The 15,624-nt window shown below is 38.7% G+C and overlaps 1 protein-coding gene across 1 annotated transcript in view; it reads left to right on the plus strand.

Annotated features, from left to right (window-relative positions):
• Window positions 1-15,624, plus strand: part of asz1 (ankyrin repeat, SAM and basic leucine zipper domain containing 1) — a 68,262-nt gene that overhangs the window by 31,281 nt on the left and 21,357 nt on the right. The window contains exons 5-10 of the mRNA XM_014010266.1: window positions 3,491-3,602; window positions 3,772-3,906; window positions 4,056-4,174; window positions 6,828-6,900; window positions 10,500-10,556; window positions 13,621-13,733. Coding sequence (XP_013865720.1) covers window positions 3,491-3,602; window positions 3,772-3,906; window positions 4,056-4,174; window positions 6,828-6,900; window positions 10,500-10,556; window positions 13,621-13,733 — 609 coding nt within the window. The remainder of the gene's footprint in view (window positions 1-3,490; window positions 3,603-3,771; window positions 3,907-4,055; window positions 4,175-6,827; window positions 6,901-10,499; window positions 10,557-13,620; window positions 13,734-15,624) is intronic.

Below are 15,624 nucleotides of genomic sequence, written 5' to 3' on the forward strand. Positions count from 1 at the left end.
TTAAACATTAACTAATTCCAAGAAAACAGGAGTTAAAGAAAAACTAAGTTTAAAAACCCTCAGTCAATCTTAACCCATTCACACCTTCAGAACAAAATCTGTTGTCAAATGTCAATGTCTATTATTGATGACAAATTACACAGCTATGCACTGTAATTCAATGACATCACAAAAATATTTTTTCACACAGAGATGCTGATTTTATTGACTAAATAATCCTAATCAGTGTTTTTACAGCTGCTCTTTGTTTTATTGTGTTAGAGTTAAAAATAGTTCTTGAAATAAAACCATTCTTGCTGTGTTTTTCTTTCTCAGTCACAGTCCTCTGCTGAGGCATGAAGTGATAAATTGCCCCCATACTTTCCCACCTCTCGAGGTTGATGTGTTTTTCTCACTGGCTGTTTTGTTTGAGGTGATAAGATAAAGTATCCTAGCCCAGGTTATTTATGTACAGAATGTGTTTGGGTGGAAATGACTTGCATCAGTGACGTGACTTCAAACCAGACAAGGTTATGTAAATACCATCAGTTTACTATAACCTTCCAAATGTGGATTTCATTCTTCTGTTTCTGACTTAAATAAAATACTTTTTAAATACTTTAAGCATTGCAAAAAATTTGTTTCTGAAACGTGAAGAGTTTTAGCGATGTATCTGTTTGGTTAATAGTTGAAAGGCATTAAATTACCTGGCAGTCTCTAAAGGGGTCCCCCAAGGGCCAATTTTAGGACTCATGTTCTTTACTATTTATAATAACCTATGTCACGTTCTTATTAGGGTTGGGAAAAATCATATCTTGTGCAATTAATCGTCAGAAAAACTTTAATCGAATACTTTTTGGCAATTGTCGATTGATTAATAGCACTAGGCAGACTCTCTGGAGATTTCCCCAGTCAGTCTGCTCGATGCTCATCTCTGCGTCAAATGTGACAAACTTTTTTTTTAAAGTTCTGTAATTTATTTATCATAACTCCAGTTGTACTTGACCTATCGACACAATTTAACAATTGTTGTATAGCCTGAACTCTGTACTTTTGACACAATTTGGAACAGATTTTTTTACAGAGAGCAAAGCTTTCCCAAGAGTTATTTTAAATTGGTCATGTTAATAGGACATGCAGGAGTCCAGGGACTCCAGGGGATTAATCGTCATAATTGTTATCGACTAAATATCACAATTGATTGATTTTTTTTTTCTTTTGCCAGTGTTGCTCAACCCTAGTTTTTCTTGATGCATCTGTGCACTTTTACACATAAGATTCAGTTAGGGACCCACAAAATAATAAATTGTGCCTGCTTGGATAGAGGTGGGTAGCGATGATAGAGCTGCTGTTGTGTTTCACGTCCAGTCCAGGTCAATTTGTAACCTTTTTTAACGTACGTAATTTTTGTAAGCTCTATAGGTGTGTGTTTGGGAGGGAGTCTTATCATAATATTTGTTTAAAATGGTCTCCGAACAATATTGTTTATCGCAATAACTTATGAGACAATTTATCGTCTAGCAAAAGTTATCGTGTCAAGCCTAACTGTGCACACAGTTCCTCTAGTCCAGGGGTGGGCAATCCTGGTCCTCAAGGACCACAGCCCTGCATGTTTTACTTTTTTCCCTGCATCAACACACCTGATTCAGTCACTGAATTACCTCTTCCAAGTTCTGCAGAAGCCTACTAATCACCCATTCATTCAAATCAGGTGTGTTGAGTAGAGAAACAAGTAAAACATGCAGGACTACTGCGGCCCTCAATGCCCACCCCTGCTCTAGTCGTTAAGTGCTTTCAGTCTGCTTGTGATTTTCAGTCCCTGCTTTTTATCTCAGGTTAATGCTAAGTAAGACAAAGGCAGTGATATTTTCCAATTGGAAAAAAATTGTGATCTGCCCTTCCTACCCTTACTACACTACAAGTTATTTGTTTTTAATACATCTGAAAGAAAATATTGTTAAGTGTGTTCGTTTACCAGTTTATGTGCTTGACACACACTGAGAATGTACCAATGCATGGAAATTGAATGTCAAAAAGTTGCATACAACCAACCACATGAAGAGCACTCTGGCTGAAGACAGTTTATTCAGTCTGCGTTCAGCCCCGTTTACAGGACGTCACAGTACCATTTAACATGGGCACCCGGGACATGACTCTGCCTATTTTATTACGTCACCAGGAGGGGAGTCCCTAAATCCAGCTGAAATCATGTCCCCAGATAAATTATATTCTAAACTAAGGATTAACGGTTCAGTTATGTGTTGAATCAGTGTTCAGGCATGTATCTACATAAAATCATCAATTTAAGCAACATAATCACATTTAACAGATATTACAGTTTCCCTAATAATAATAATAATAATAATAATAATAATAATAATAATAATAATAATAAACCACGTGTATTGTAATTAAGATCAGTATATAAACACACCCCAATAAATTTCTTCACATCATATAAATATCTCACAACACTCAGTGACTTAAACTTCAAGCTCCACAAGTTGAAATAGGGATTTTTCTTTATTTTGTAGATTTTGTGCTCACACACTGCTGGTTTCTGCCACCTTCAGTCAAAATGTTGAATACAAATTCAAAAAGTATTTTAAAACTAAAGCATGAGGAATTTGAACTGCATTATGCTCCTGAACCCAACTCTATATGTTCTAGTTTTGTTAATATTAGTGATGTATCTGTGAGTTATGGCTGTCTGTTGAGTAAACTACAAAAAAACACAAAATATCTCAAACCAGGTGTGGTCCTAATTACTGCAGCAGCATCGGTGACAACAGCGGAACTCAAAGAACTTCCTTCAGTCCTTCACAAAAAGAGTGTCCAACACACCTGCACAGACAGTCACACACAGACGTGACCTAAACTTACTTTCTAAACTTCAAAATTTTGTACTAGCTTTTTTTTATTTTGTCTCTAGTAAAACTTAAACTGCTGCCCAAACTGCGATGAGTTTTGAGACGTTAACCTGTAATAAAGTATGTCAGTAATTCATTGGTACAAAGCGCTTGGTTATTGCAAGTCTTTGAGATGAGGCTGGTTTTGCTTTAGAGGTTATTTTTTTTTTTAGTTCTTATTTAAATTTAGCTTTTGGAAGTGTATATTGATTTAATTATTTCTAGGTAAATAAACAATCTTTCCCCTCAATTTTATGTTATTTTTTTGTCATGGATTCAGCCTGAATGTTGAAGTTCCCACAAAAAACAATCAAAGCTTTTTGTCTGTCCTGAACTTTTGTCTTGCTTTGTCTAAAACAAATAAAGAGAGATTTAAGACTTAATTCCTTTTTCTTAAATACACGTTGAAGATCAGTTTACTTCATGTTATCTGCTGCCCTCTTGTGGTCTCTTGTCACTTCTGTTGACAAATTTTTTTAGAATATATTTTTATCAAATGTCCCAGTTTTGCAGGGTTTTGACAAAAAATTATGCTTGTTACATGTTGTCCTTGGTGTTTTGTTTTTAAATCCACTCCTCCTCTTGTCTGCTGCTGTTCTCAGGTCTCAGATGACCTGCCTGATGTTGGCAGCCAGGGATGGATACAGTAAGATCATAAACCTGCTGGCATCCCACGGTGCTAAAATCAACAGCCAGAACAAGATGGGATACACAGTTTGTCCAGTTTTCTTCTTTCTTTTTGCTGTAGTAGATGATTGTTTGCTCAGACAGCAGATCACAGAGCTTTACATAGAGCTTCTCTTTTATTGTCAGGAAATAAACATTTTACAGATGTTATGTTTTGACTTTGGTTTTTATACCTGAAGCTGATGTATTTTGTCAGGCTTTGTCCATAGCAGTTCAGTACGGCAGAGAGGAGGCGGTCTTAAAGCTGCTTCAGCTGGGAGCTGACAAAACTATAAGAACAAAGAGCAACAAAAGCCCTGCTGATCTGGCTGTGATGTTCAATCACACTACGGTAACTTTATATTTAAAAGTTGTAATATTTTTAAAACTGCACAAGTAGTTTTACGGCATATAATTTTAGTATTTGTCTTTACTCTTAAAATTGTGTGCTATTTAATATAAAGTATTGTTTTTCTATTTTAACACCTGGTCTGTCCACAGATAGCCCACATTCTGGCATCTTCCTCCCACATTCCTGCTGCTCAGGCCTTCACCTCTATGGAAGAGAGTCTGTCTAAATTCTTCAAGACAAACTCTGAATTTCCATCCTCCAAGGAAAGGTTGGAAACATGTATTGTAAAATGTATGAAGTATTTTTTGCCATGTCAGTGTTTTTTTATTTTATTTTTATTTAAAATATATTCATTTCATTTAAAAACAAATCAAATGCTTTACATACAGCAAATAATACAAAACACAGATAAAATGAAAGGTAGCAGAAAGAAGAGAACAATTCTTATTAATATCTGCCCCTATTTTCAAAAAATTTATAAATTCAAACTATCTTCAAATAACAAAACAAAAAAAAACTTCAACTCCTTCTCACTGCTGACAGTAAAGCACAGAAACCAGACTGAATTCACCAAAATGGAGCACAAAACTGGAGCTTTTTGGTCTGTCACATCAACTGTGTTGTTTTAAGGGGGGATATTATGCAATATTGGCTTTTTAAAGCTTTATATCCACCCACTTATACATAGCTCCTCCCTGGAGCTCAGTCTGCAGCAACAATTTTCTACAATAAACATGTAGAGAAGAGAGATTAAGACAACAACAGAGTGAGGAAATGTGCTCAGTTTGTGCTCCAGCAGTCTAAGTCTATAGCAGCAGAAATGAAGAATAATTCAGGAAACCTAAGTCTAAATTATAGGATTTATCAAAAAGGAAAGCCTTCAGTCTAATCTTAAAAGTAGACAGAATGTCAGCCTCACGGACAGAAACTGGAGCTCTGTCTCCCATTCTACTTTTAGAAACTCGAGGAACCACAAGTAAACCTGCAATCTGAGAGTGAAGTGCTCTGTTAGGAAAATATGGAACAATAAGATCTTTAATATATGATGGAGCTTGGTTGTTGAGAGCTTTGTATGTTAGGAGTAATATTTTAAATTCTATTCTAAATTTGACAGGGAGCCAGTGGAGAGAAGCTAAAACTGGAGAAATATGATCTCTCCTTCCAACTCTCATTAAAACTCTAGCAGCAGCATTTTGGGTTAACTGAAGACTTCTTAAAGAGTTTTTTGGATGCCCGTATAATAAAGAATTACAGTAATCAATTCTAGACCTGATAAATGCATGAATCATTTTTTCTGCGTCGTTTTTGGGCAAAATGTTTCAAATTTTAGTGATGTTACGCAGGTGGAAGAAGGCGGTCCTGGTAACGTTTTTAATGTGGGGGTTAAAAGACATCCTGATCAGAAATAAGGCCAAGGCATTAGAACTGGAGGCCAGATTAATGCCATCCAGAGGAGGTGAAAGGCTGCAAAGTTAATCCCTAAGATGTTCAGGTCCAAAATTCATAACCTCTGTCTTATCTGAGTTTAGAAGCAGAAAGTCAAGAGTCATCCATGTTTTTATGTCTGTTAGACATGCCTGTAGTTTAAGTAACTGATTACCATAGATTCATCAGGTTTCATGGATAAATATAACTGAGTATCATCAGCATAACAATGAAAATTTATCCCATGCTGTTTAATAATTTTACCTAATGGAAGCATATACAAAGTAAAGAGGATTGATCCAAGCACTGAACCCTGAGGAACTCCATGACTAACTTTGGTGTAAGAAGAAAATTTATTAACCACTAACAGAATGCAGAACTAACCTGCAGAGCCACAGTCAGAGGAAACATTCACTACAGTGTGAAACACTCTAGTCTATGAGGGTTCACAAACCAAACCTCCATCAATCATTGGTTGTACCTGTCTGGAGGGAACCATCTGACCTCATCAGTCAGTGGCTGAGATGTGGGACTCGCCTTGGACGGGTCACCAGTCCATCAGCAGGCCTACACAAAAACACAAGTCATACAACCACATCCACACAATGAATCAATGAATCTGCAACATACAGGTTTAAGGTCTGTGCAAGAAACTGGAGCACCCAAAGAAACCCCACTCCTCCACAGAAAGAACACGTAAACTCAACAAAGAAAGACTTCAGCTCACATTTGAATCCAGAACCTTTTGTACCTTTATAAGCTGACAGTGCTAACCTGCTGCTTGCTCACTGTTAATGCCTGTATTTATTATGCCATACACAGGAATTTCCATGTTGTATAATTTCACCTGTTTATGGTTTTACCTGACTACATGTTAATCACTGTAGAGTTGGAAGTAGAACCACAAGTTACCATAATGCCTACATAAAATTAATTTAGATTATTAATTGTTCACAGTAAATGTAGCTACAGTACATATTAGTATTTATTTTTGCAATGCTGCCTTACATCAGCCTTTTTATTTCAGTGCAGTCTTATGTTATTCTGTTTCCTGTTTGCACGTGTTGGATTTCCAGTGTTCTCGTACCTGTGTTGTAGGTGTTGTTGAGCCATTGTTCCACCAAATTAATAACAAAGCTCTACCATTAATGTTTCGTCCACTGCGCAGTTCAGACAATCGTTTTCTGCTCTGTCTGACTCGAGCAGTAAAGGTTTTCCCACGACATCAACAAAGACATGACAAATTACAAATCATGGGAAAAGACGCACCTGGAAACACCCAGCAAGCTGAAGTGTTGTTAAATTGTTTGAAGATCCAAATTTAGTTTAGATTTCGTTGTCTACGAACACAAACTGAGCACACGAAGGATAAGTTTTTTTGTTTATCGTTCTTACCAAATTCCAGTACTTGCTAGCCGTAACCTTTTACCTGATAGGCTGTTCTTATGATAATACTGTGATGTGAGTTCTTTCTGAGTGTTGGTGTGCCGTTTCAGTGCAACCAAGCTTGACGAGCTTCATCTTCTCCTGCACGGCCTGGATCTGGGCTACCTGACAAACATCCTGTCTGTAAGTATTCTGCCACACAATGAGATAAGATGTTTACGGTCACAATAAAAACAAAATGTTACCCTATCTGGTCACAAATTAGTCAACAGATCTACTGTGTGATTTTTAAACAACTAAATAGAAAAGCTGCATGTAAATAAATAAATAAAATCTAAGTCCACCCTTGCTGTTTCCACCAGATTTATTGCTTTAACCAATCCTCATCAGAGGGACAGCCTCTAGAAAAGCAGTGTTTTTTGTTGCTCTGGATCTTTGTTTTATGATAAAAGTAAAACCATAAAATGCCAGGATCTCAGCAATGACCTTAGAGAAGCGACTCTTACTGCTTATCTATCTGGGGAAGGTCAAAGGTCTTCTGCAGACAGCTGACAACCTTTCCAGGTGTAAAGTTTTTGGCAAATTCACCCCACATTCAGACTGTGCAAAGTATGCACCATTTAAGTCACAACATGCAGAAGGTTAAAGTTCTGAAGCCGGGTACACATCGGACGCATTTTGAGCAGCCACTTTACATGCAAAGTCTATGGTGGACGTGCGTCTAGGAGCAGCGTGGCACGTTCTGCCAGTTTAGAGCGGCGTGCAAGGTAGAGGTAGGATGCGGCAGAGCGTTTTCCGTGCATGCTGTGCGTCCAAAGCAGCTGCTGCTCGAGTTCAACAAATTTAACTTTCGCTGCTCGATGCGCCGCATCAACCAATCAGAGAGAATCATTTTTCCTTGTGACGGTTGCATGAACCTAAAACAGACGAACAGCAGCTCTTTAGCTGAAATTAACCATCTGCAGTCGGTGTTCTGGCTGGAGATATCAGCACCGATGTGGGTCAGTGGCTTGTTAAACTGGCCGCAGTGTTAAACTGGGCTCAGGACAAAGAAAAAAAAAGTCAGTCAGCTCGCAGCTCCTGGAGTGGTGAATCTAACCAACCAGATCACCTCTAAATTATCTGGTGTGTGTAAAGTTCGCTTGGTCTTTAGTAAATAAAGAAAAGCCATTTTCTTTATTTTATCTTTATTTCACCCATCATTAAAGACAGACCTGAAAAAACCAAGACGCTCCTCCATCTTCAGACGCACATCTAGTCTGCTGCTGCATTCACAATGAACACGCTTCAATGCGTCCAACTTGAGGCGTTGGGCGCATTGTTGCTGCTCAAAACACATTTGGTGGGAACCCGGCTTGACAGGACATTTAGAAAATGGCTGAACAGATACGGTTTGAGTTAAAGGTTGCAGGTAAAGACCTCATCCCTCCTGGAAGGACGAAATTACCTTTTAGTTTTTTCATTTTGCCTTTTTTTCTGTTAAAAAATGACAGTCCTTAAAGAGTAACTAGACCCCAAATCTACTTCTTTCAGATAAACTGTCCAAATTGGGCCTTTAAGGGTATTTTCTTTAAATTGTTGGGCAAATTGTAGCCTGTCCCTTGCCTTCCTACGCAGCTCCGCTCAATTCTAGTTCCCCTTCACTGCTCCGTCTGGGACTTCTCCCATTTAACAAGGATTTAGTAACTCAGTCTAAAATGTTTGCTTCTGTTGAATCAGATGTCATATATTATACTGTATACCTCTTTTAGCCTGGCCCTTGCCTTCCTACGCAGCTCTGTTCCCTTCACTGCTCCGTCTGGGACTTCTCCCATTGAGATGGATTTCGCTGGCAGATTTTTAGCTGGGCCAATCAGAGAACAGAACGTCGATTTTCTGTGCAGTGTCTGCTTGTAGTTTATTTTACCTGGGCCAATCAGCAAACAGAAGGAGGAGTTTTGAACGACGTCGATGTTCTGCGCAGTGTCTGCTAGTTATTTTAGCATACGGCAGTGGAGGAACTGAATGAAGCCAGTCCGTGTTGATAAGACTTCCAAATTAAAATAAATTTGTCTGACAAAGCAGCAGCTCTCATTTATAGTTTTCTCGTTCAGCTCGGTACTTTTCTCCTCTCAGTAGAGTTGTTTACAGCGCTCGCAATTTCGGTAAGCTTCTTAACTTAGCCTCCGTCACAGCAAAAACACATACATGCTTCAGCAGAGGCCACGCCTCCTGCAAGAAATCAATTATCTATGCATCAAGTCCAGACCCTTGTTCGAAGCAAAGTGAAGGACAGGGTCTGGTTTGAACCAGGCTGGGCAAATTGACATTTTCCTGTAAATTTATTTAATTCTGCAATATTTGGCCTAAAGCCATCTTGGTGCTGCCCTCTATGGGTTGAACGGTGGCTACTGCAGTTTAATTTTCCTATTTGTAAAAACAGCACAGTTTGGTTTGGCTGCTGACATCACTTTATCACTCAGAAACTGGACCCATTCTGTCCTCCACTGCCTCGCAGCACCTGTTTCATTCATCGCTGAGTCAGTGCCCTGACCCAGCTGCTCGATCTGATGAGGCTCAGATCCTCTGGGCTCCACAGCCTCCCTCAACCTCTAGACAACCCTCCACCTCAAAAGACCGTTCAGTGGCAAAACTATCTGCGTTGCTCTGGTCAGTGGAGAAGACAGCCAAATCTCCTCACAAGTACTCGTTCTGAAATGACCCAAGCAGAGTGGGACAAAAGGAGGTGTGGAGCAGAACTCAACTGGGACTATTTGGCAGACTTGACCCCCCTGCCATCTTCGTGTGTCTTCTGAGTGATCCAAGGGGAACAGAACACATCAGTTCCTGACTGAGCCATCTTGTGAATGATGCTTTATGTCAAATTAAGCTAGCTGTCACGTTCCCTCATCTTGACCACACCTCCTCACTCTTCCCCACATTTGGCCATGCCCCTCAGTGTCTCTTGGCACCGCCCAAGGGACACTGGGTGGGGTGGGGGGAGGACCAGGGAGGATGATTCAACACTCAACCACTAGATGTCGCTGAAAACAACAAATCCTACACATTGTGCCTTTAAGACTTTTACTCAAGTAATATTTTTAGAGAAGACTTTAACTTTTACCAAAGTATTTTTATGATAAGATACTTGTACTTTTACTCAAGTAATATTTTTAGAGAAGACTTTAACTTTTACCAAAGTATTTTTATAATAAGATACTTGTACTTTTACTCAAGTATCACTTTTAGGTACTTTATACAACACTGATTAAAACATGTCAGCGTGCAGGAAGCAGAATTTTCACAGAATGTGAGTTGGAGAATTTCCTACTTAAAAGTATTGTGTAGTTATGTTTGTCCAATAAAAAAGAAGATAAAATTAAACTCTTGATCAACCTCTCCACGTGACGTCTATGGCGTTTTCAAAAGTCCTCTGCCTTTGAGTGATGAAAGATTTGACTAATCTCAGAGGATTAGCAGTGATTGCTCACTAACAGAGTATAATCTTCTGAAAGAAGCAATATGTTAAAACATGTTTGGCTTCATTTATTTGTATGGGAATGTGTCATGAGATGTGTAGTTTACATATTTAACTTCCAGATGGTTTGGTGTGACCCGAATCCATCTAGGGGTCAGCTGCAGTTTCCAGCCTTGAGTGAAACGTGAGGACCGTGTTTGACAGGTGCAGGTAGCTTGTTGTTACAGTTTAGGTAAAACGCCCGGTGCAGGTCCGTCTGTTAAATAGAAGCTGTTGCATTTTTTACTGTAAGTGCTGTTCCATTTCTCACTTTTCCCACGCTCAGGAAAACGACGTCACTTGGAACGACCTGCTGACCATGGAAGAGGATGACTTTAAAAAGGTAAAGGACGACTGTACCTCTGTTTGTGTTTATGCTGCCGGGCCTGAGGGTCATGTAGAAAAGGGCAGAAGAGGCTTTTGTCGTCACTTTTATTCCCTGTGGTTATGTTAACGTCTGGAGGAGGAACAACATCTCCTCATTGCTCCAGGACTGCCCACGGCTCATTTAGATGTAGAGTAGTGGTAGCATTGGCAACACTGAAGGGCTAATTGGCTGTGTCTCAATTTATGGGCTGAATCCTCATGAGTATGTAACCCAGCTGGGCCACATCCTTTCCAGTCCAGGTAGGATGATAAAACTACCCCCATTAACATAGTGAACGATTTTATATCATGTGTCTTCAGACTTGAAATGCATTGGGACATGTTTATAAGGATGTACTGGAGGAATAACTTCACAATTAAAATGTTACAGGTAAATAAAATAAAAATTAAAAATTAAAAGCAGCAATAATTTGGGTTTAGCTCCAGTATCCGTATTTGTAGTTGTTTATTTAACATCTCATTACAGCATTTCATCAGCTAAATTGCTAAACTTAACATTTAAAAACAATTTCTTGTATCCGTGAAGAATTTCCAAACTATGACGACTCGTTAAAAAAAGAAAAACTCCACTGTTTTTGTTTCTCTGTTTAATTTGCTGTCGGCACATTGAATCCTGGGATATCCTCGGCCGAGAAGGATACTCAGATGCATCCTTGGTTTTCAAGATTTTGTGAGCCGCATGAGGAGGAGCCTTTGAATTGGGGCATCACTCCACATGGGGCAGTGACGTGTGCAGCCGACAAATGCACACTCATGAGGATGCAGCTCATGAATTGATACACAGCTATTGTTACATGGTTGCTTAGCAATGGTGGCTCATGAAGTCCAAAAAGGTGCATGTTTCCTGTAGTTGGTTGGGTTCGAGGCCGGTCTAATGAACCGCACCAGAGTTCCTTTGGAAGCTGACTGAGACCAACTTAAAAAGGGGGTCTCGGTCTGGTTGTTTGGTTCACATGTATGTGTTCACACCAGGGGTGGAAATTAAAAATTTTCCTCACCAGCCACAGTGGCTGGAAGAAAAAGTTTTGTTCCAGCCACTCAAACTTTTTACCAGTCACTATTTTTTTGTTTCTGTAACACAGTGACATTTAGACAATTCATGGTCCTGGTGGCCTAATTATATTGTTCGTGCTACAATCAGATAATGGTACTCAAAATCTATTAGTGTCTGAGTATTCATGCCAGCCTGTTTGCCCAAAATTAAAATGATGGACTTTTTGATGTCTCTACTTCTCTTACTAACTTGCTTTTTGCTGGTATGTTGGTGGAATACCTATTATTTTAGGTAGGCCACTTGGCTGGAAAAAAAAGCTTTTTAATCTTAATAATATAGGAGAAATTTTCAAGGTGAAAAAAAAAACAAAACAAAACAAAAACTAACAACTAAATTACCTGAGGTAAATTTATCTCCATTTAATAAAAGCCTTTTCCTTTTATCACTTGTAGTTTTTGTTCTACAGGCTACTAGTATGAATGTGTTTTTCTTCTGTTCTAAGTGAGATTTCAATAACAGATAGGAATCTCTCTAGATCAGGGATGTCCAAAGTGTGGCCTGGGGGCCATTTGTGGCCCCTGAACTGATTTTGTGTGGCCCCAGATTTCAGTTCAAGAGTTGTACTAATTTGTTTATAAATTTGTCCACCTGGCACAGGTGTTTGATGTAGATGGAGCCTTTCTATTTATTATTAGGGCAAATTTATCACAAAGTAAAATCTTATAATAAAAAATATTGGCAACAATACCAATTATTTGTCTTTAAATAACCAGGCTCTAAGCTTTTTCCACATCTATCTTGTGACTTCTGCTGAAAAGCTGATTTTGCTGCACTCCATTCATTAAATTTGCCTGAAAACAGCAAGCATTTTCAATGAAAGAGTGACTTAAATCCTGATTTTATTGATCAGATTTGACTAAACTGGGTTATTTATTCCCCAATTGAAACCTAGAGAATTCAGAAATCCTGCTAAACACCTTTAAATTTCTTGATCTAGATTAATTTACACATCCATTTCCAGCAATAAATCTGACTACTTTATTTGTTTAATTAAAGTATTCAGTTCTTAGTTTATTGTTGAGCAGGTAAAGGAAAAATATTTTTTGCCCTCAAGTCGTTCTGACTTTATGATTTTGGCCCATGTGACAAAATGTTTGGACAGCCCTGCTCTAGATGATCCATTGTCTCAGAGTGGGATCATTTCTATTTTTACTTTGGAAAAAGTTTGTCACAAGATTCATTTTGTTACTTAGTTTACCTGGGTTTTTGTTTTGTTCTGCACCAAAAAAATAGCCTGCAGAGAAAAGTTAAGAGAAAAAAAGAGCAGATTTTTCATTTATTTATTTTATTTTTATTTTTTGGCATTGTCAGCTGATCTTCAGACGTTTCCTGGAGGTTAAAAAACAGTTTTTCCTTAAGTTTCCTTTGGTCAAGTGATCATGATTATTGAGTTAAAATATGTAACAACTAATATGAAGTTTTTTTAAACTAACATTTATTCACGCATTGGCAGTTAGAAATAATGTTTTTAATCAGCTGATTTCAGGTTTTTGCTCTTGATGCCAGCCTACAGTTCTAGCTTTGTGGTGGGCAGGTGGACCACACAGATGACAGCGCCTAAAGGAGGAGGGCAGAACTAATAGCTGCAGAGCAGGTTGAAAGATGGTTGTTTGATGTTATTTAATGTCCTATACAGGCTCTGAAATGCAAAATAAAAACTAAACAGTTTTTGAAAATGGTCAGTAGCGCGATTTGAACGCTTTTTATTTATTTATTTATTTATTTATTTATTTATTTATTTATTTATTTATTTATTTATTTATTTGTTGTTCATTACACATCCACTTCATAAATTTACCCGCATTAGGCCAGTGGTGAGTGCTAATTTCCACCCCTGCATAAAAGGTCGAAACCAATGTGAGAAACGAACTCTGGTCCAATTAAAGTGGAGCAAATGTGTCGAGTGTGAACAAGACCCTACATTTCAAAACCACACTGAAGGCTTTTTGTCGATTTCTCATGTCAGATTGGAATCACAGACCCAGAGGACCAGCAGAAGTTGATGAGGGCGGTGCAGCAGATGCACATGGACAAAGTGGACCTGAACTCAATTAGCACTCTGGGAACTGGAGAGTTGGGGTAGGATTTCATTTCATGTTCAACAGGTGTGTCAGGCAGCACAGGTTCACCACAAAACAGTCATGAAACTGAAAAACATTTATTCTACTTAAAACTCTGTTTTCAGAAGGGAAGTGTATCAACCCAATTTCAGACAGTTTAGTTTCAAAATTAAACAGAATTCAGTTATCCTAAAAAAAAATTGTCAAACTGTGCAACAGTTTCAAGGTAACATTCCTCAAAAACTTAATAGAATATTATATAATAATACAATATTAACATATTACAGTACATTAAGTGTAGAAACCCTCTGTTTCTGAGAAATTAAAAATATATTTAAGAACACTGAACATAACATAAATAATGTTAAAAAGAGCCATTATTCAATCATAGAAATCGTTGCTTGAGTTGATCAACATTCCCAGAAATGATCTGTACACAGTATCATTCATAATGGTTAAAGCTCTATCAGGCAAACAATAAATTATAGTGTGTGAAACGTCTCCATCTTATCTGGGTCAAAGCTGTTCAAAAGTGGACTAAAAGTGAAAAACCCGACTGGTCAAATTATAATTATTTTTTATTGCCATAAAAAGAGGGCAATCTTATAATTGTGTATGTGTGTGTTAACAAAATATCTCATGAATCACAGAATAGTTTTGAGTAATAGTCATTGGATGGACGTCTACAATACAGTGGTTTGCAAAAGTATTCATACCCCTTGAACTTTTCCATATTTTGTCACATTACAACCACAAACATAAATATATTTCACTGGAATTTAATGNGGTAACACAAAAGTATTGTGTGGGAACGCAGAGGTATTGTGTGGTAACACAAAAGTATTGTGTGGGAACGCAGAGGTATTGCGAGGGAACGCAGAGGTATTGCGAGGGAACGTAAGGGTATTGCGAGGTGACGCAAGGGTATTGCGAGGTAACGCAGAGGTATTGCGAGGGAACGCAAAGGTATTGCGAGGGAACACAAGACGCAGAGGTATTGCGAGGGAACGCAGAGGTACTGCGAGGGAACGCAGAGGTACTGCATGGGAACACAAAGGTACTGCGAGGTAACGCAGAGGTATTGCGAGGTAACGCAGAGGTACTGCGAGGTAACGCAGAGGTATTTGCGTGGGAACGCAGAGGTATTGCGAGGTAATGCAAAGGTATTGCGAGGTAACGCAAAGGTATTGCGAGGTAATCCAAAACTATTGTGAGGTAATGCAAAAGTATTGCGAGGTAACGCAAAGGTATTGCGAGGTAACGCAAAGGTACTGCGAGGTAACGCAGAGGTATTGCGTGGGAACGCAGAGGTATTGCGTGGGAACGCAGCGGTACTGCGAGGGAACGCAGAGGTATTGCGAGGTAACGCAGAGGTATTGCGTGGGAACACAGAGGTATTGCGTAGGAACGCAGAGGTATTGGGAGGGAACGCAAAGGTATTGCAAGGTAACGCAAAAGGTATTGCGAGGTAACGCAAAGGTACGCAGGGAATGCAGAGGTATTGCATGGGATCGAAAAAGAAAAAAAAATCCCGCCCATGTCCCCTCGCGGGCTCCGTAGAATTCAACCATGAAACATTGATTCAATAACATCTTTTCAACATTGGTTATTTGGCTACAATTGGATGATTGACTAATGATTGATTCATCATCAGTTGTCAACCTTATCTAAAAATCAACTTTTTTGACTATAACTTAACATTGGATTAATATCTTTTGCTATCTGGGAGCTCAGTGTCTATAAAACTGATAGAGGTGGAGCCATTTTTCGGTCGTAACGACTGACAGATTTTCTAAGCAGCTGCTGCCTGAAACAAAAATGGCAACCATTTTTTTTTTTTCTGCAGGAATTTCTACCACCGAGTCAAAAACAAAAGAAAGTGCATCAAATCTACATGTGTAGGCCGCTAC

Source organism: Austrofundulus limnaeus, unplaced genomic scaffold, assembly GCF_001266775.1.
Source record: "Austrofundulus limnaeus strain Quisiro unplaced genomic scaffold, Austrofundulus_limnaeus-1.0 Scaffold67, whole genome shotgun sequence".
Classification (NCBI taxonomy): domain Eukaryota; kingdom Metazoa; phylum Chordata; class Actinopteri; order Cyprinodontiformes; family Rivulidae; genus Austrofundulus; species Austrofundulus limnaeus.